This window comes from Diadema antillarum, unplaced genomic scaffold, assembly GCF_040938485.1.
Source record: "Diadema antillarum isolate AM-2024a unplaced genomic scaffold, OU_Dant_1.0 seq00000035_RagTag, whole genome shotgun sequence".
In the NCBI taxonomy this organism is placed as follows: Eukaryota; Metazoa; Echinodermata; class Echinoidea; order Diadematoida; family Diadematidae; genus Diadema; species Diadema antillarum.
Genome location: NW_027271149.1, coordinates 1,277,650 through 1,300,191, shown reverse-complemented (window position 1 = coordinate 1,300,191; position 22,542 = coordinate 1,277,650). Strand labels below are relative to the sequence as shown.

At 41.1% G+C, this 22,542-nt stretch overlaps 1 protein-coding gene across 1 annotated transcript; it reads right to left on the bottom strand.

The window, feature by feature from the left end:
- Positions 1–2,067: 2,067 nt before the first annotated feature.
- Positions 2,068–20,144, bottom strand: LOC139725335 (43 kDa receptor-associated protein of the synapse-like). The gene is made up of 5 exons (XM_071636422.1): positions 20,052–20,144; positions 5,215–5,337; positions 4,589–4,642; positions 3,705–3,904; positions 2,068–2,324 (listed from the first exon to the last, which is right to left on the bottom strand). Exons 1-5 carry the CDS (start codon positions 20,142–20,144, stop codon positions 2,240–2,242), a joined length of 555 nt encoding a protein of 184 aa, XP_071492523.1. The 3' UTR covers positions 2,068–2,239.
- Between the last annotated feature and the right edge of the window lie 2,398 nt (positions 20,145–22,542).

Here is a 22,542-nt window from a genome sequence, read left to right as displayed (position 1 = left end):
GAAAATTTAATACTGCAGTGTATAGCCCTCTTAAGATTCTTCCATTAATCTATTTCTTTTTCTCTTATCTATTTTTTAAAGACCAAAATCTTACGGTACAACTTTAGATGGGGAAATTGCGATATGAAGTCATTTTACTTTCTCTGAATGCTGAAAAATCATCTTTCTATATAACAAGCAAATACTAGAAGCTCTTTCAGATGACAGATTTTGCTCTTTCCTTGAATCGAACGTAATATCTCCATGTCAAACTGCAATCATGCTGAAATGAACACAATTCCAATTCAGAATCCCCCCCCCCCCAAATATAATGGGCTACTACCATAAAATGCAACACGTGAACACGTCAAAAACAAGAGTTTTTGAAGTTTTTGAACAATGTCACGTGGACATTGATGTCATTTGAGGGTCAAAACTATGGCGGCAAAATAATCATGCAAAAGCCCACTGACAATAAATATTCTGCGTACTATGACGTGTTCATTAACTTTCAGTGTATACTATAGTAACATTTGCAATCCCCTGCGTTAGTGTAAAATCTAACTAAACGCGATTTCATCCTTATACTAACTACTTCCTACTACTAATACATCATTAATGCATGGTGCGATCTAATGCAATTCTATCCACTCGGGCATGTCGGGTAAATAATATTATGCATACAGTGTATTATGATACAGTTGTGTATAAAATATGTTCCTTTCAATTTACACTTTAGATACATTTCTTTGTACAATATCTTGCAATCGTAATGACATTCATCATAGGCGAAGCATGACATGAAAATGACCCATAGTTAGGAAATTTACATGATAATAACAATAATTAGAAACCCTTCACATATCATATACTGTTGTGCACACTCACACATTAAGTAGAGCTAAGTTTTGTGCCACTGAGTACACGCAATTCATACATACTCTATACATGCACTGAAATTCTATGAGCGACTTCGAAGTGCTATCGATGGAAAATCCAATAGAACGTCCGAAGAATTTATCGTGCAACGCCACTATAATAGTATCCTTATATCACAGCTGTGCAGAATTGCCTGCTTGACTATCAGAGAAGATCGAAATGGCGTAAACTCACTGTCATCCCGTTATACAGCTACCATTGTCGACCTAAAAAGCTGGGAGTTGTATCAAACCAAATGCGTGAAATCTAACTATGCCTTATGGTACGATGATACGTAATGTAGGGATACTCGCCAGTCGCGATTTCAGCACGTTGTGACTAGGAAGAGAGCCTTTGTTGGTATGTATCCACAGTTTGTGGCAGTTGCAACAAAATCTCTCATGTGATTCTTTTGCCACATTGCTCTTGTTCTTTGAAAATTATCACGCTAGTATACCGATTTCTATATTGCGTTGGGTTAATCATGGAAACATATAATACTGCGAATTATAGCTTGGTTTTTGTGTTACGTTTGAAAGACTTCATGTGCACCACTGAGACCACAATAACTTTGGCCTTGCAGTCTTGTCACTTTTCTAAGCTCATGCAGTCTATTGTCTACTGCGATTGTGTTGCTTTGTTTCTATATTGAAGATATAGGCATATATATATATACATATATATATATATATATCCTAATAGAATAAGGCTATTGTCTACTGTTAGAGTGTTACTTTGTTTCTCACTTGCTTTTATTTGCATGCAAAACACGATCTTGCTTTTATTTGAAGAGCGAAGGAAATATTCTAAAAACAAAGTTTGCATTGAAAGTACGATACATATAGTTCTTGTTGTCATTTAAAATCACTCAATTAATATTATGTCAAGATGTTCAAATGGCAAGGAGAATAAAACGTGATGTTCTATTAACGATTCACACGTCGTGATGTAAAACATACGACGATTTTTATTCTTCAAGTATTATTCTTTTTCGCGCGCTTAAACACAAGAGATCTGGTGGCGACAATAACAGAGAAATGCTCCCCACACACAGAAGGCGTGTATATATCTTGTATATAGGGCAAACTAAAGTAGCACCAAGGTCTTTTGGGACAAGATGTTAGATCAGCTTAAGACACAAGTTGACACAAAGACATAGTTGCACCTCCTCCTTCTTCGTCAACTTACGATAATAACTGCGATCAGTGCATTGGTTACTTGATAAACACTACAAAATCGATTTGATCCTGTAGTGTACTAGTACACGGATAAGGCTTGAATGCGTACGTGCGTGTGTGCGTGATTGTGTGCGTGCGTGCGTGCGTTATGTGGCAAAGTTCGACTAGACGGAAACGGGAGTCGACAAATGAGCCGTTTTCTTGCAGTTTGGGCAGCCTCGCGTCTTGAAGGTACTGTTCTCCACACACCTGTACAAGAAAAGAGAGGAGTGAAACCAAAGATTAATCGGGAGGATATGCGTAAGTTAAAAACAGTTTGGCCTTGTAATGTCTGTTTTGCCGTTTTTAGTGAAACATGAAATACTGGGAGAAATTTCGTTACCCTGCTCAACATTCTGGTTAATTTCTTCCGTCTTTATGCATCTCAACTCATTCAACATTCGACTGTAAATCACTATTGAAAATACAATGGTTTCAATTTCTTCTGAATTTTCCAACTGTCATGTCTCGTATCGTAATTGGATGCTGTACAAAACCGTTTCTAAGAGCCCAATTACGAACGCAAGAAAGACAACAGAAAACAAAGAAATATCAACCAAGAGACAAGCCATCACGGCTAAACCATCCCTTCCCGAAAGAGAAGGTTACAAACAGACAAACAACAGTGAATAAACAAAAAGAAAGCAATATTCTGGTTACAATTATCACTGGTGAAAAGTCATTGACGAGGGTGACAGCTGTCCACTATCAAGAGCCAACCTTAGGGGCCTGGTCACACATTATGCGAAGACCGGTCGCCGACCTCCAGCAACCAAACATTACAGGCGACCATCGACAACCAATCGGCGACCAAAGCCCTAAATTTTTGATCGGCGACTGGTTGCTGACAGGCTACCGACCGACTGCCAACCAGTTGCCGAACAACTTGCAAACCATTTGATGACCGGTTATAGAGCGCTTTGCGAACATTTCACGACGGCAACAACAACAACAACAACAACAACAACAACAACGATGATGATGATGAGCAGGCGACTGCTTGCAGAAAGGTTTGCAAATGGTCAGCAAATTGAAGGCTACTTATGAAGACAACTAGAAATTGGCCGCCGATTGGTTGCTGATTTCCACGTGGGGCGCGGCAACAATTACCACAGGATTACAAATGTGTAAGCCCGTGGACGCAGACACTCTAGAAAAATGGTTTTTAGTAGTAATTGTTGTGCATGTCATCTGGTTAGCAACCACTTGGCAAAAAGTCGGCCATCGGCAACTGGTTGACGACCAAATTTTTTGCCAAGGGCCAGAAGTCACTGCAGACCAGTTCTAAAGAGGTTAGCAACCAGTCAGCGACCGGTTGCCGACCTTCTTACCACCAATTACAGGAAAAAAAATCAATAACAAAAATTTGCTGACAAGTTTGATCGGCAACAGGTTCTCGATGCAGCATCGAAAACCTCTACCCGACCCAAACCGGTCGCCGACCACTGACATCCATTTGCCGACTTAAAAAAAAAAAAAAAAAAAAAACTTTTTACAACCTGTGATGACCAACTGCTGACCAGCGATTTCAGTGGATGTAGAATGGTTGTCGATCAGTATTCGCTTATGTGTGACCAGGGCCGTACTCACCTCGTGTGAAATATGTGGAAACAGGTCAGGCTCTGTATGCTGTTCTCACGGTTGCCCATGACTTCGTGACAGACGCCGCAGTATAGCGCCATCTCTTGGAGGTACTGGTCAAAGCGACAAGCGTGCTGCTGTGCTGTTGTCATGTCGCCAATCGCCCGGTAGAGCGTGTGCAGCGTCCAGTTCGCCCTCAGCATGCACATCTAGACGATGTCGAAGGTGAAAATTCAATTTAATGAATTAAGAAAATTCTTATAGATATCTACAGACATGAAAAGTGAAAGAGACTATATTTTGTTATTTTCATACAAGCGAAGACGACTCCCAATATATCTAAGAAATAATGGACCTTATTCTAATTGACTTAACTGACCTAATTGCATTGCCAAGGCTGCCAATGTAAACACATCAAACTTAGGGCGGTGTTTTTTTAACCAGTATCCAGGGAGATACTACTTGTCTGCTACGAGCATCTCAAAAGGCAACAACAACAACAACAACAACAACAACAACAACAACAACAACAACGACAAAACCTCCCCAAATCAAAGAGGCTTTTATCATTCTCATGTTGGGACACGCAGAGAGATATTCACATTTTACATGAGTCTTGGCAACTCTGCATTGGATGTACGCCCCTTTCCTTGAATGACCATATCAAATCCTCTTGCATTACACATTAAATTTATCCAAGCAAGTACCGTTTAGATTCAGGGTACCTGTAAAAATCATCGATTGCTACTTTCCAACATTTTCAGGACTCTAGGCAGTACTGCCGCGTAGGGCATAAACATGCTTAAGATGATTTTGTGACATGAAGACATAATGCAGTCTTGACAAACAACTACAATTCTACACCTGTGAAAGACGCTGTAAAAATTCGTCACCTTATTGCCGATACTCGTCGCTACCTCCATCGCTTTGTTGCAGAAATCGATCGCCTGTTAAAATGCAAAAACAAATATCAGTGGCTCATGAGAAAAAAAAACCCAAACAAACTAGGCATTGAACATTTTTACACAAACAGGTTAAGCAACGAGGTATCATACATCTCCTTGACTTTACTGTAGCTTCTTATACATCACATGCAATCTGACACTTACATTAGTGTTATATAAATATGATGATTTATAAAATAGTCATTGCTATGCTAATGATTTCCGACACAAAAGCGCTGGAGTGTAATTTGTACAACGATATAGGACCCACAGTAAGAAAGGAGAATCTTGTGTAAACTATTTTGTAAACTGGAGTCAGTGGTTTTCTTTAAACTGCAATGAGAAGTTCTAACGGGAAGATTAAAGGACCAATTTCAGCAAAAATTCAAGAAATACCTCTGAGACGGTGGAGTGCAGAACATTATTAAACTTTAACACGGTATTATACTTATGGCCAAAAACAGTCCGTGAGAAAAAGAGATGCAGAATGATAGCAATCATAATAGCAACAGCAACATCACCACCAGCGACACGAAACGCTGACGGAATATGATGATGATTTAAAGAGAGCTTACTTTTTCCGGTTGCTTCATGTGGATAAGAGCTTTGGTCATTCCAGCCAGCACCAGGATCTGTCCGTAGCGGTCACCAATGTCCGACATCAAGTTCAACGCCGACTCGTACCGCGGAAACGCCCTCTGTAGACGACAAAATGACAGAACGCAAGAACGGAACAATGAAAAGGGAGGAGATATCACTTGAGTTGTGCCTGAAGCCTGGGTCTTTGGCTGACGTCCAAATGTTACATTCCAAGATCATCTGTGTTTACGTTATCAAAACGATCTGGCAAATTATGATCCCTTCAGGCATACGGGTCGGTAGAAAAATGGAATGGAGACCCAGCGGGCCTCAGCCTCGCCGTTCTGTCGGCATGATAGAACCTCGATCATCGCCGAAGGGGACATTTACCGCCAAGTGCACATCTTCGCCGCGAACCTGGATCATGGCGAGATGCATACTCAATCTTCCATGATACTTTGGATTCAGTGTCATCAGTGCTTGATGCACGAGTTGAGTCATAAATATCAAGTCGGATTTAAGGAAGATTAAGAACGTTACGAAAAAAGAAAAACTTTGGCAGGAAAGTCGCACCACTATAACCATCCCACCCCTCCCCCTCTCGCTTTATACTTTTCTCTCCCTCCGCCCCAGCTTCATATCACTCTGAAACAGAAAAAAAGATATCTACAACAATAGAGTAGAAAAGATAAAAGTGTCGTGGATCGTATCAACGTTGACAGAATACACCAGAAGCTTATCTTGACGAGTGAGAGCTTTCAAATATAGTTCCCTGGTTGGTATTCTAAAGGGTGATATCAAGTGGTGATACTAGATTATTGCATCCATGCTGCATGTAAACAACACCGTTAATACTATATATAGATTTATGGCGTCCCTTAAAGGGTTCAACGACAAGGGGGTAATGCCTGTATCAATTTCCTCTCAACCCTTTTCTTGCTCTTCCTAAGTGTGTTTCACTGGGGCGGATGCTGGTAGGGAACATAAAACTAATTGCTGGGCTTGGAGAGAGCCGGGTTCTACGTTTGCAAACCGCTGTCGTGTTGTTGGCGTCGTTTTCTTAATCGTGTCCGAGCAGTGGTTGAGGCGGGCGCTCAGCGGGCCAGCTCAGGCAAGAATTCGTCTAGGCGACACGGGTCTGCGCGTGGTGTAAAAAGGTTATCGCAGTTGGGGGCGCTTCGCGTCGATATTACGCATCAGCCCAGAATGACAATCACATTGGGGCGAAGAAAGGCTCGCCTTCCTTTGCTCATACGTAACACCAGTTTTCTGCTTTCCCACCTCCATCTTATTCTCGTTTCAAGTTTGCTTTAACGTGCACATTTATGGGTTGATGTTTCCTCTTTGATCTCTGTGGAACGAACATGTCGCTGGACCGACATAAGACGTAATTGTTTAGATTCACGAAAGGCAAAATTTCTGTACGCCCACGCGACTGACGAATATTCCATGGTCAATGATTAGATAAAAAACTGCAGTGATATAATCTGTGCCGGGTATTACTGAAAGCAAAATTGTACTACTCAAATGGTTATTATTCTTAAAGAAGAACCCAAAACCCACACATACAGCGTCGCTCGATAGCAAAAATGAGTGGCAACGAATAGATAATGTCGCGTTTAATATTATACTCTCCCTGGTCGTCACACAATTACGCCGCATCAAAACAACACAGCCAAATAATACCTGCTCATGTCACTGCATGAGCTAGAACATTTTGTAGGCAGGTGAATGTGATGTACAAACTAAGAATTCTCTCTATATGAAAACTTGTATGGACAACACCATATTAGCTTTGTGTGTAATTTCCCGCTTTTGATGACACGGGGCAAAAGTCGTAATATTCGGTTAGCAATAATTGGTAGGTTGACGGACCAGTGACGCAAGCTGCCGCCAGCGTAGGACCCTAATCTAGGCGCGGACACCTCTGGGAAGACGGGGGAGGAGAATCAATCAATTTGTTGCTGGCCACGGGAAGACATTCCCGGGAGTGGCAGGTACACCAATTCTCGAGGGGGATGCTTATCCTCTGCATCCCTGATAGCATTCCTAGCGGGTTGTCGGTATGACTTTTACAACGTAAACATTCCCGCTCTTATTTCCCTCCTAGGAGACGTCCTTATCGGTATTATGTGCTGAAATGTCACACGAATGTGAGTGCAGCTGCTGGTTTGATTTCTTAGGATATGTGCAAAACATTCGTGTCATCTTGACATACAACAATGACCGTGTAAAAGGACTTATACGTACGTCTAAAAATAGGACTGGAACGTAACATTAATAAAGCTTCTTCGTAAACCGAATCCACAGGTATTTAGGCTGCGTTTAATCCTACATCATCTCTGTGACATTCAGAAATACACATCCGTTTCCCCTATTCTAGCTTGTCTTACACCAGCAGAGTGCGAAGTTTTAATACCTGCTGTTCGAGACTACTGCTAGAGATGTTTCGTTTGGCCTTAATGAAGGAAGGGGCCCTCTGTTTGGACTTCTCTCCAGCAGGGATTGACTCTCACTGTCTTAGAACAGCATCTTCATTGTGTAACAAATAAAGTCACCTCGCACATTTTGACACCTATCCGGAAAAAAACAAATTTTGAATTTAGTGACCGATGTATTCACATCTACCTCTGATCAGTCCAAACAAACCTAGTTCTTTAAGCAGTTACTGTCCTTTGTTTAATGTTAACAGTTTAATGATCCTTTCTTGCCGGCATTCAAAATGTTACATCAACACAAGACGTAAACTATACACACAAAAATCTGAAGTAAGCAAATATCAGTTTTATCTATTCTATATGGTAGCCTACATAATACAGAATAGGAAAGCAATCTCACGCCGCTTCCCTTCGCTCAAGTATAAACACAGATCGGCAGATTAAGATAAAATAAACATATCCGTATATACAAACACACACACACACACACACACACACACACATACAGACACACACACACACACACATACAGACACACACACACACACACACTCTCTCTCTCTCTCTCACACACACACACACATACACACACACACACACACACACACACACACACACACACACACACACACGTCTACAAACAGACAGCTACTATATAAATGACACAGTCCGACAGCCTGCACACTTGAATCGGGATTGTTTAAAAAAAGAAATTGATGCGCCTTTGTTGAAATGCTTTTATCGTCATGCAGCAAACGTCCCACGTCCTATTTCCTTTGCCGTTCTAGCGCGGAAGCGCTCTTATTGGTCATGAAGGCACGCTGTTACGACAGGATTTGTATGCATGAAATGTGTCCTGTCTGACAAGACCTTTCGCGATTGCGCACGGCGGGACTTTGATGTACGTGCAGCACGTTTGTTTTCTCAGCGGCGGCGCCTTGAACACCTTACGAACATGTTTTACGGAGAAGCTACCATCCCCCCTTCACTCTGGTGAAGTACGTACATTCGTTTGACATTTGAGCTGGCACACGACACACTGTTTTAAGCATTCTTTGTCGCGTGATTGCGATCCCCAGTCGTGACATTGGGACAAGGTTGGCGTGCGCTGACAGCATACGGGGATCGGAACGCCATTAAGTGTATCGCGAGATGCGCACACTGGGGGTGATCGTATACATCGTCTGAAATGAGACGTGTAAACTTGGCATCGCAGCATCGCTACCCCATCAAAGGATCTTACTCCTCTTTGCAAAGTCTTTTTCATTTCCGCAAACTCTACTCTGAAGACGATGAGTAATATTTGAGTTTGAATAACACATAATGACGTCAGACGAAACTGCTTCCTGATCTTAAACAACAACAACGAAAAAAAAATATGTTTAATTCCGTACGCAATTTCATACAGATATAGCTTTTAAAATGATTCATAATACTAATTACACAGTCAATCGAGAAAAAAAAAATACTGGAGAATGCGATGATGCCAGATGACTTATTTTGTTTGAGGGCACAGTGAACAAAAATGTATTCCCGTTTATTGACATGGACTAGTGAATTTGATACATTTCTCCCTATAGTTTATCAGACGAACGAAAGAGAAACGAAAATACTCATCTGCGTTGTGTAAGTGTGTCCACAAGCATAAATCTACGTTGCTGTTTTTTTTTTTCCTTTCAAAAGGCAACTGCCAAAAAGTTAAGTAAAACACGGCTTCAAGGATGCGATTGACAACATAAGGTTTGGAAAAACTTTAATGTAGCAGCTGTGTGTACCGCGCTGCTGTCCGTCGTGTGCTAGGCCTTCTGGCAATCAGAGCTCGTTGAGAATGGCCGAGGAGGGGGGGGGGGTGGACAGAAGCACAAACAATGTCGAAAAGAATAAAGAAATGAACTCACGAGATAGAAGATAAACAGCAAGGGAAAGAGAAAAGGAAAACGGGGAAAGAAAGAAAAAAAGCGAAGTACAGAAGAAAAAGATATGAAAGCGATGAGAACAGAATGAAAACAACAGTAAGAAAATTGTGGGGGAGATAGAGAGAGAGGGAGAGAGGAAGAAAAAGATAGCAAAACTTCATCAAGCACACATTTTCATGGCCCATTTATTGTTTAACCTCTCTCCCCAGAAGCCGCCGCGCATGAAATTCTTGTTAAAAGAAGCGAAGAGGAATGCGAACGCAAATCGTTGCGCACACAAAGCAGGACATAAATTTTCATCTTCGCGTTGAACGTATCTCCGATATATCACAGCGTCGCTCTATGAAGTTATCAGCGATAATCCGATATCTCGGCGCATGGCAACGATCGCATCGCCTACTTTCGTCACCTGGACACCACCTGAACTGTATGGGAGTAATCGTGCCTGACAGCAAACACGCGCAGCTGACCATCGCAAATTGCCAATTAATATCGCCGATATAGGTCGCTGCTCTCTCTTCGTGTCACTTCCCCCAAAGGTACGAGACAGGTCAGGGGGTCCGGAGACCAGATCATGACATCGCGGCTCATCGCAAACTGGACCTGGATCTTGACGACGTTGGGGCGTACCGATGTCATACCACGAGACGCCCCAGTGGAGCTCGATCAGATGATAATCCGGTAGATTTGCCTCACATAACGCATCAAGAGGGCAAGAAAATTCCTCATCAAAATGACACAATACTTTGGAGACAATACATTTCGAAGCACACATTACGCATCTGTTGGCAGATACGGGTATAAATCATATGAAGTATTTTATCTCTCCATCTATCTATCTATCTATCTATCTATCTATCTATCTATCTATGCCTATCGAGATATATATATCCATATATATATATATATATATAAACATATTTATATATTTATATAACCCATATATATATATATATATATATTACATTATATATTTATATATATATATATCATATATTTTGAATATACGTGTGTGTGTGTTTGTGCGTATGTATGATATGTATAAATGTCTGTACTGTTCTGCAAGTTACATGACGTATTTGACTTGATTGCTTTTTGTCTTACGGTGGATTCTCGTTTAAACGGGATTAGACATTTCTATATCACGCCTGTGACGTGCAAGTGAAGATAGTAAAGATTAGGTATTAAACTCTGACAATCTGAATAATCTCTTCGTCTTGCGGGTCTTCATTTACACACAGAAAAAACAACAAGAGCACTTCAATAGAATGGCATATTTACAAGAGTGATTAGGCGATAAAAGTCTCTGGAATATAGTATTGATAACATGCGATACGTATAGAGAGATATGATATTGTAGATAAAGGGCACAAGCTCGCAGGCTTACACTGCAAGATACAGTAATCACGTCTTTCAACGGGGTTTATTTACGGCGAAAAGTATTTTCGTCACTTCGCTCATGCACACACTTTTAGTACGACTTGCCATCTCAAAACGAGATCAAAGCATCGGATAAACATCGCCGACACATATCTGTTTTAAAGCTATCAGCACTGAGTGTGATAGGAGAATAAAAAGAGAAATAGAGACAAAAATAACTGAGAAAAGAGAGAATGGTGTTTTCCATAATATAGCACAAAGGTAGGAATACAGTCAACATGTACCGTGAAAGACATATCAGAGGCTTATACATGTATAGATATGTGTGTGTATGTGTGTGTGTGTGTGTGTGTGTGTGTGTGTGTGTGTGTGTGTGTGTGTGTATGTGTGTGTGTATGTATGTGTGTGTGTGTGTGTGCTTGTGTGTGCACGCACTTTCAAACAACTAGATGGCTAGAGCATACTTTGGTAGATGCTAAGAACCGTATTGATAAACATTCGAAAGAAATGCTGAAAACGTTTTTTTTTTTCCCTAATTACTTCTCCCTTGTTATTTAACTTGAAAGAGTAGGTCTGAATACATACAGCTTAACGTCCTTAATACAGATAGAGATGATGTCATTCTGATTATTGAATAAAGCGGGAAATTCAGAGGCATTTGTGAACTACCCAGCTTCCCATGAAAGTAGAAACTAAATAGCGCCCTCTACTTTTTTTGAGGCTTTATCGAAACCACGCAGGTGTAATTGCCCGAATTAGGTCAATAAGACATTAATCACATGGATTACTTTCACAAGTGCAGCAAATAGGGGCAATGGGTGTGGTTGAAAACAGTGAGTCGAAGATAGACGGCATTACCTGGAAATCTTGTAAGAAATGTTCAAACTTCTCGACAGAAAACTTACGAACTAGCCGCAGCATGAGTGTATTCTTGTTTTTTTTAATCTCTTCAGTCACCTTTAAAAGACGTATTTATACTCGTAAGGCCTAATCAATCGGCTCCACATTTGAAAACAAAATTATGACAAAATTATACTAAAAGCCCCTGGTCTCTCCATGGTTCTGAACAACCACACGCACGCCTCTTGCAAGCTACAATTCAGCCGCTGTAACGTGATCATGACGACTGTTATAGCGTGTTGATAGGTCAGCACGTGAAGGCTACTGAATTGAAATCCAAATGGATCTTCACCTCGCCAAAAATTATGTTCAATCTCGATCATATTTATGCTAGAGCTGTTTTGACGTTTTCACTGCTTTCACTCAAAACATACCGCTAACAAGATCTCATCTACGTTTGAAACCTGTTGCGTGGTTTGTGGCGCCTAGAGGCCTGTATGTGACTAGTAAACGCAGATTTTCGTCTCTTGACTTTGTATAGATGCACTTTACAACCATGTCAAGAAAATAAATATGGAAGCATTATTCCGCACATTGGTAGACTTAAGTTCGCCATACGTACGTGACAGCCTTGTTAAGTGTGAACGACTGATATGCACTTCTTGGCAAACTAGCCAGGCAAGCCTATTACTGCAGTGCAGGCAATGCCACGGAAGATGAAATTTAAGCGAAGTGAGACGAGGGCGAACCATGTCGGGCAATTCACGAAGGTTCGTCGCGCCATTTCATCTGGCTGCTATAGTGTCGTCTGCCTAGACGAACGAGTGGCTGATTCACGGCGTATACAGCATGTTACCTCACAAAAGAACATTACTCAAACTTTCACTACCATACTAAAAACACTAGAAACATCAAAATTGCCTGACTTCCAGAAGCGAACTATGGTAGTTACATGGATAGATTGATGAATAAACAGATAGGTACATGATATGGCAAGAAAAATAGAAATGAGGATCCGAAATTGCTGAAAGCAGACGAGGAGAAAATCAAATTCATTCACGGTTAATTTTGTGTTTCGAATGATGTTAAAATTGATATACATACAGCGGAACTATGTATACAGTAATCTAGTGCTTTGTTGTTCACTTTATGCAATATGACATACATAGCCGAAACCAGGCGATGGGAAACCATTATTGTAATGGGGAATGGAGGAGAAAAAGGAGAAGACAGAGAAATTGATAACAAATAAATATTACATTATTATGAAGAGGAGAAAGACACATGAATTAAAAAAGAACAAGAACTAAAACTAAAGACAGATACACGCTTTGAAAGATAGATAGATACATATACACATACATACATACAGACAGACAGACATATATACATACACGCATGCATACACATACATACATACATACATACATACATACATACATAAATACATACATACATATACATACACATATACATACATACATACATACAGCGAGAGAAAGAGAGGAGAGGAGAATATAAACACGCCACACACCCAATACAATTTATCACATAAAACATGTATATAAAAACTGAGGCTAGAACACATTATCCGGTCTAATTTGCGACCTGTTGTTAAATTTTCACTGTTCGTCATTTATTAATCTTTGTCATTAATTTCTTTCATTTCCGTTTCCATTATCAGAAAGTATCAGTGGATATTACTTAAGATTATTCAGACAGGACAAAATCAGACTGGACAAATAAAAAAAAAGAGCATTAGACATCTTGTGAAGACAGAGAAGATTACAAGACGGGGATGAAGACCGTTACTGAGACAGAAAATGAAACAGACAGACGCCTTGCTGCAAACAAGAGAGCCGTCATCTATGCAAATGAGGCGTCTAAAGATCCGTGTGCATGCGTAACCATGGGACCTGCGACGCATCAAACCGAATCCCATCGCCACCGATGAACACCAAACATCATAGTAGGGAGAAAAAAGAAGGTCCACACTATTCTTGGAAGATTTTAGTGCGTATTTCCCCTAGGGGAAATGGTTCATTTCGGAGAAATGTTTTTAATCAGTTGGAGAACATTAAGTGTTGCATCAACTCCACTTTCTAAACACACACAGAGAGAAAGAAAGTGGGGTGGGGTGGGGTAGAGAATGTAAAGTAAGTTGAAAAAGCAGCGCAAGTTAATTTCCCAAGGCCCTGTGAGTCAGTTCTTTTATACCCATCTGGCCCTTCTCTTAATGTTGGCACGTCCAAGGGACGAGAGCATTTCCACTGCCGGAGGCACTCCGCTACCATTTCTCGCCATTTCCCACTCCATTTAGTGCCTTAGGAGCCAAAGGGCAATCTAGCTTTCTCTGTACATCCTGATGTGGGTACACTTGAAAGTGGATTAATGACTAATGGAGCATGTCAACGAATCAAAAGCAAGAAAAGTGAAAGGGGTGGGGTCATGCCTGAGATGGAATGACGCATTGTGTTTTTTCTTTGTTTTGTTTTCAACTGCACTTGTCCCATATCCGTCCTCGTGCTAAACCGACCTCTTCTTTGAAAAGTAATTATCAAACCATGCAGCCAGTTCCAGAGGTTTAGTAAATTGATCTCAAGTCACAAACTATCGATGACAACCAGTAAAGATCAACCGGATGTCTTGATGTCTTGAAGAAGCGCGAAAACGAAACGACGTCAGTCATAAAGCGACATCCGTCACAAACGCTTGCCAGAGTTTCGAATCGCGCCATGTCCATTATAATCATCATCAGCATCAAACTCTAAACATGGCAGAAGTAATTTGACCTGATCAACAACTAATTACTGTACATATATGATGCTTTCAAATGCATAACACAGGTGTCCAAAGGGACACTATTCAATGTAATATTACAATCTCAGTTTATGTACATTATCACCCGGGGTATTCTACCTCGAGGCACAATTTCGAAACGTTCGGTTTCACGGCCGACAGTCGGCGGGAAGGTTCAAATTGAGCATGCGCGACAAGCTAGAGTTTAATGCACTTGTATTCCAGCCATGCAACAATAAAGAAAAAAAAAAGGCGGGAAAATAAAACACTAACACGTGGAAGTGTGTGGTGACCATGTTGAAAACTCTTCGGCTCCCTTTACAACGCCCTTTTTCTCCACGATTAGATGGATGCTCGCCGATAAATGCACCGTCGTCGGCAGATGCTGCATCAATTTTCCCCGCATTTATCTCCCGTTTTTCTTCAGAGCGCCGACCCCTAATCCGCCGCGCGATCACTGGCCCAAAATATATCGCAGATATGCGGACGATGAGTACTATTTCATACATCCTCAAAAGACAAGAAAGGTCCGATCTGATGATACCCGTGGAAGATGTCATAGGAGGAGGATGGAGGAGGAGGGAACGCGGACACACTGATGATGTCAACAGCTGTCCTCCATAAAAGGACCGAGACAGATCAAAAACACAGGTACACTGCCTTCACCCTGCCTAAAGGTGGCGTCCCTTCTACCAAACATAACAATTCCTTGACGTACAAGTGCACTTGAATGGGATACAATACAATATAGGTATTCATATAGCGCTGATACAACGAGTAGAGGGCCTAAAAATGTGTCTCAGGGCTTCACAAAATTATAATATCAAACTGAGTACAGATCCGTTCATATGTACACATTAATCATTATTACCCATATGAAGTAGTTTTGCCGGGCAATTGTAGTTGTTATTTTGGTTGACCGTCAAGTACAGCGGGCAATATTAGGGGATATTTTCCTTCCTCCGGGTTTGGCCATTAACTTTACACGTAAACACTCCGGTCAATCACCAAGAGAAAATATCGAAAACGCTAGAATCCGGGCACTTGAGCTCATACAGAGGGACACTACGTGCGTTGAGCCTTACACCACATCATTTTTGTTTCACTCTCAGAATCATTACATTATACGGACATGGGTTTGAAAATAGAAGAGAACAAACGACAAAGGTAAAACTATGACGACGTTCTTGATATCTATATTTTTGCCGAGCTAATCCATCGAAATCGTCACTTTCTACGTACACTAAACTCAATGGTAATAGAGTATATGCCATTTATTGTAGGCCAACTTACGGTTGTTGTGGTGGACGGTATATAACAGTCTGATTGATTTAGACTGACGGCGCTATTAAATTAAGCAACACACTATACCTGCCTGAAATTTTATGATGGTGAAGGGGATAGTGATAATAAAAACAGTATTTCTTCTGTTTATGACGATCATCATCATTTATCATCGTTACTATAACACAATTGTCATCATCTCCATAAATATCACTGTTCATCACCATTATCCCTTCATGGGAGATTAAAGTGTGTGGAATTTCTCTCATCTTCACAGCTTCAAAACATTTACCGGGATATTAAATTCACGTAAGTACCCTCGAAACTGATACGCGGGGATGTGCATGCTCTATCACATATAGCGTCAATGGATCACAAGTTTATGCGCCAGAATCGTACGATGCTTGCCATTGCCGATTTTGAAAGCTGCGCGTTCAAGAGTTTCAGATATAGGGCCTAACACTTTTCAGAGCAAGTGAACACGGTTATCTCTAATTATCAAGTACCACACGGGCATTTACAAATCATTTATAAAAATAGAACACCATTTTCAGTTTCATCGTTGGTGGAAAATTACAAACTACTGAACAGAACCACGGCACTTCACAACGTATTCAACAATAATGTGCACACTTACACAGTATTGGTGAGGCAAAATGGTCATGCTTCTATGGTGGTTCGACTGCACTAGGCATTATATTCTGTCCCAAAAAAAAGAATCAAATTTAATCAGGTGCTCTCCATTGATAATTGTAAAAGTTATATATCATATCATAGTTCTTCAATGTAAAAAGAAAAAAAGGATCAATGATATGGACGTGTAAGAATATCTCGCCAGTTGTCAGGCTAGCTGAAAACACATATATGGATATAGTGGACGATTTATATTCAAAATGATCATAGGCGCCGGAAGTGGGGGGGCAGGGGGGGGCGGCCGCCCCCCCCAATCCAAAAAGTGGGGGGGCAAAACGCATTTTTGCCCCCCCAAAAAGCCCCCCCCCCCCCAAAAAAAAAAAAAAAATATAATAATAATAATAAAAATAAATGAATAAACAAAGAAAATAAAATAAATATGTATATATATGAATAAAAGGGAAAAAATATGGCTACAAACGGCAGCTTTTGGACTGTAAAATGTCAAAATTTTCAAGCCCACTCGCTTCGCTCGCTCGCATCCAGCAGTTGAGCCCGGTGCGCCTCCCCCTTAATTTCTAAAGCGAAAAACATAGCTACGACGGCAGTTGTTGGACTCTAGAATGTCAAAATTTTCAAGCTCGCTCGCTTCGCTCGCTCACATTGAATCGTTATGCCATTATCCTAATGTTGCTGACAGTAATTGCCAGTAGTTGCGCCCGATGCCCCCACCCCTTAATTTCCAAAGCGAAAGATAAATATAGCTACAAACGGGAGTTTTGGGACTGTAAAATGTCAAAATTTTCAAGCTCGCTCGCTTCGCTCCCTCGCATTGAATAGTTATGCCACTCTCCTAACGTTGCTGCCAGTAATTGCCAGCAGTTGCGCCCGATGCCCCCCCCTTAATTTCCAAAGCGAAAGATATAGCTACAAACGGGAGTTTTTGGATTGTAACATGTCAAAATTTTCAAGCTCGCTCGCTTCGCTCGCTCGCATTGACGCGTTATGCCACTCTCCTAACGTTGCTGCCAGTAATTGCCAGCAGTTGCGCCCGATGCTCCCCCCCTTAATTTCCAAAGCGAAAGATATAGCTACAAACGGGAGTTTTGGGACTGTAAAATGTCAAAATTCTCAAGCTCGCTCGCTTCGCTCCCTCGCATTGAATCCTCATGCCATTCTCCTAATGTTGCTGCCAGTAATTGCCAGCAGTTGCGCCCGATGCACCGCCCCATTAATTTCCAAAGTGAAAGATATAGCTACAAACCCCAGTTCTGGGACTGTAGAATGTCAAAATTTTCAAGCTTGCTCGCTTCGCTCGCTCGCATTGAATCTTTATGCCATTCTCCTAATGTTGCTGCCAATAATTGCCAGCAGTTGCGCCCGATGCGCCCCCATTTATTTCCAAAGCGAAATATATAGCTACAATTAAAACTCTAGTTTTGGAACTGTAGAATATCAAAATTTTCAAGCTCGCTCGCTTCGCTCGCTCGCATTTTATTGTTATGCCATTCACCTTATGTTGCTGACAGTATATAATTTGTCGATCGTTTCACACCGTCATTCCATAATCCATGTAAGGAAAACTTACAATGTTCCTCAATGACTGCGTTGTTGAATGTATCACATTCCGTAATGTATTGTAGTCCCATTATTGCTCACGCACACACGCACAAGCATACAGACCGTCAAAATTACTTTATGGTTCCCCCATGTTTCGACCCACCGTACGCCGCTATACATATATAGCTGATATATATATATATATATATATATATATATATATATATATATATAATAGATGTGTGTGCGTGTGTGTGTGTGTGTGTGTGTATGTGTATATTGTGTAACATATGCATGGTCTAATCTTGAGCCCCCTCCAATGTTTGCCCCCCCCCCCCCCCAATCCAAAACTGCTTCCGGCGCGCTGAAAATGATCTATATTCAGTTGTAGACTGCGTTCAGGAATTGTTAAGACATGTCTAAAACTGCAAAGTCCTATCAAATTGTGATGAATCATACTTTGATGCCTTTATGCGGTTAATTTGATTATTTATCGATCAGTACATTTTGGTTATTTCTGGCGTCATATATGTTCACAGTGTTGTAGACAAGAAAAGAAGAGGACAAAAAATAATGAGACATTTATTCCCCACATGATACGTGTTATCAAGACCCTGTTTGAATGGAAGACGCTGCGGGTCAACTGAGGTCACGTGGAAGAGGTCAGAGGTTAAATCGTATAATCGCCGCAATGTGTGGTAACTGTCTCGGACGTACGTGATTGATGAGGCTTGTGCTCACACGCGGCAAACAACTTGGAAAGATATTCAACCATCGAAAGGGGTTCTGATTCACTAGTCATCTTAAGTCATCTTCATCGAATAGTTAAGAACTATCTCTTCATATTACTATACAGAGAAGAGTCGGGGGACTTGCTTAAATTTCAAAACTCAAGCTTTCGATACTTCCATATAGTTTTAAGGGTACAATGTACGTTATCATTCCGATTAGTTTACTCTTCAGTGCACTGAACATTTTCTTCAGTATGAACTTTTGATCTGTGACTCGTGCGTCGCGGATCTAGGAATTCATCCTCGTTCTCCTTGCGATTTCAATGACTTTTTATTCAATTCACTCTGGACATAGGAAATTACACATCGTCATACCTCGCTTACTTGCCTGGTCAACAGCTGGATATGACGATTGCAACAATTCATGATGTCACAATGTGACAACGACATAATGGAGTACAAGAGAATTCCACAAAATTTATTTATTTCATAATGAAAACATACACATTCCTTCCACTGGTTACCGGTATATTTGTAGGATGTTGAAGGTAATGTCATTCCCTGCTTACTGAAAGAGATAAGCCAAGTGCTCTGTCATTATGCTGGAAAATACAAATATGCTGAATTCTCTTAATACCTTCTTTATATCACTGTCCTACTATGGCATCACGAAATTTTGTTATCTTCTTATCCATGCAGCGTTGGCGGTACTGAACCTTTAGACATTTATACTTATCGAAAGGATTATCCGATTTTCCTCAAACTCCACTGATTTGTTCTCCTATTTTTGCATTAACTCAGTCCATTACATATTTTTTGGGCTATATTTCCCTATAATCACATCCGTTGATTAGGCAAGCTTGCGTGCTACGACGATGTGTAATTTAAAACATTCCGAATAAGTTGAGTGAAGATTCATTGAAAACTCGAGTAGAGTACTTATATTTCTGCAGCCACACAATCCACATAGGTACATTTCGGTTTCATTTCCCTTTAACACAGTCGTGAACACATGCAACAGAGTACTCCATCAGGGCCCCATTTCATTTAAAAAAAGTTGATACGATAGCAAGTCTTGCTGGCATGGCAGTTGTCATGGTAACGACAAGATTCCAGCTATCTGACTGGCTGTTGCTATGAGAAGTGGCCATTCCAGCAAGAGTTGCTATCCTATACATCTTTTATGACATGGGTCCCTGCTGTAATCATTATACATGTATATTGAAAACGGGTAAACTACGTATTGTCTCACCTCGCAATCTCCCCTGTTTCTGTGTACATCTGCGAAGACACACATACACCTTGCCTGGGCCAGATGGTCGTGTTGCTGTAGCGACAACTTCATGGCCTCCTGCAGACGACAGGAATAGCGGGAAAAAAAAGCGGGAAAAAGTTTTATTAGTAAACATCAAAATAGCTATAGGCCTACATTGTGTGGCCTTTTCTATATACGTCGAGGCAGGGAGTTCTCATCTCCCTGGCCGAGGCGCTCTTACAGTTTCTCTCAAAAGCTACAACACCAACACACCACTTGCATGTAAGGGTTGCTGGTTTCGTTGCACCGCATACAACTGTATATAAGTCGCAGTTATTGCAAGTTACAGTGACAACGAGCCTATCTGCGATGCGGGTATGTGTGCAAAGTTGACTATGTGTATAACGTTGGTATTAGGCAGTTTCCCCTTCCTAAACAGGTAGTAATTGTGTTGACATGATTTGAATCGTCATACTGACGTAACAAATACACTCGATAAATATAGATTGTAAATATAGATGACCCCCCCCCCACACACACACACATACACACAACTCTCCCATCATAATCATTCGATTCCATTTGACATTTGCACCACATCACACAACAGGCATGCCACGAGATCTGTGTTGATCAGTGTAATCATGGTGGCCATAGTGTAAGTACACAGTCTTACAAAAATCGTTAAGTGTTCCTGCGCTGTGTGTAAAGTTGGAATACGATTCAACTGATCTGGTTTGCTTGTTTTTTTTTTAATGAAACTTACTAGATGAATAAAAAAAAGGGGGGGGGGTACAAAAAGAAGTCGAAGAAAACCCCACATCCTATAGTAGCCCGTTGGTGAGTTTGTTCGAGGGGTCATGGCAGGGTAAGAAATTCGGCATATACCTTAAAACACTTTCACTGCTCCACAGCAAGAACTGAGTCAATTCCATGGTTACATACATGCTTGTCTTCAAAGGGGTTGCTCAGGGCGTAACGGGCGTGGTTGTTAACCGGTGAAACCAAGGGGGTACAAGGTACTAGTATAACTCCTTGGCGAAACACAAAAGAAGTCAATTATTTTCTTGCTGGAAGAGAGTGCGTGACCCTCGAGTCAAACGTCTTGTCAAAATTCCCAGCAACAACACGACTACATTGTTAGCAATCGTCAACATCAGTCTCCCCCTTCTCTCTTATTTCTCTCTTTTTCCTCTCAGCTCTTTTTTTCGGTTTCCTCACTTCTTCTTTTTTATTTCGAAAGGCACTGTGTATGCTTTAACAAGATGTTATGGCTCTGAGGAAAAGGCGGAAACAAACCAAAGCAAAATCGCTTTGTTCGCTGCTGTGTTTTGAAATGAAACGAAATGATTTGCGGATTAATCTGTGATGTGGTGGTGCCTTTTGAAAGGTGAAGGAGGCAAGGGTCAACCGATGTCACCAACCATCGCAAAATGTTAACCATAAGAATTAGTTGAGTGAATTCGACAAGGGCAAATTGTCATGTCTGCGTAAATGCGTAAGAATCCTAAAAGTCCAAATCTAAAGCCTTATGCCAGTCAAGTGTCAGGGAACAGTCGTTAGATCCACTTGAAATGTCGTCACATGATAGCACGAACAATTTGCGCATGCGCTAGAATGTCAGTTTCCTCTCAGCACCTCAGCCCGGCCATCAACTTCACCCTGACCGCTGAGTGGGGACATGCCCTCTGACATTGACTTTTGACCTGCGACCTACTGTTCTCACTCAGAAATATCCCGTATAGGTTAGAGAACACCATATGCAACCTGAAATGGCGTAAAAACTTAACAGAATCATACAGTAGTGTCTGGAAATAAACAAGAAAGACGGGAGAGAAGGGGAGGGTGGGAGGGGGAGCGTGATATATTTCGCAACCATACGGAAGTTGTACAACAAATCTGCGAACAACAGTGCTATACCTATACGCTACTATACTTCGAATTGAAACTGACGATAGATGATCTTTCCCATAACAGACAGATCTATGCTAACATTCTTGTTCATGATCGCATACAACGATGACATTTTGATAGTATATTGGATGTGGTATACGGTGTCGTCCCAGGCCACTGTCTCATGAGATTACAAAGTGTCAAATTCACCGAATTCGTGCCAAGTTCGAGTAAACCGGGGTGGGAAACAGTAACTATACCAGAGCTCGCTGTGTCAAACTAGCAAGGACTGGTGCCACCTCCCTGCTCAAACGTTTCTTGAATAAAACACTTGCTGAACATGGTCGCACACAAGCATCATGTAATACATTATGCACACATACATGCGCACATAAACACAAAAACGCACAAACACACACATAAACACAAACGCACACACACATATACAAGATTACAATACACATGCAGGTACAATCGCACACACAGGTAAATGGATCTCGAATCGTGGCCAAATCCCTCAGAAAAGTAGAAACCAAGGGAGATATCGTGAGTTGATTTGGTGGACAAATGATGGAATGTCCGCGAGGGAGAAATT

Coding starts and splice junctions, on each gene's coding strand:
- LOC139725335 (XM_071636422.1), bottom strand. CDS start 20,144: ATGAAGTTGTCGCTACAGCAACACGACCATCTGGCCCAGGCAAGGTGT. Junction 3,905..4,588: donor CGACGAGTATCGGCAATAAG/GTGACGAATTTT, acceptor GACATCGTCTAG/ATGTGCATGCTGAGGGCGAA. Junction 2,325..3,704: donor TTCCACATATTTCACACGAG/GTGAGTACGGCC, acceptor TTTCTTGTACAG/GTGTGTGGAGAACAGTACCT.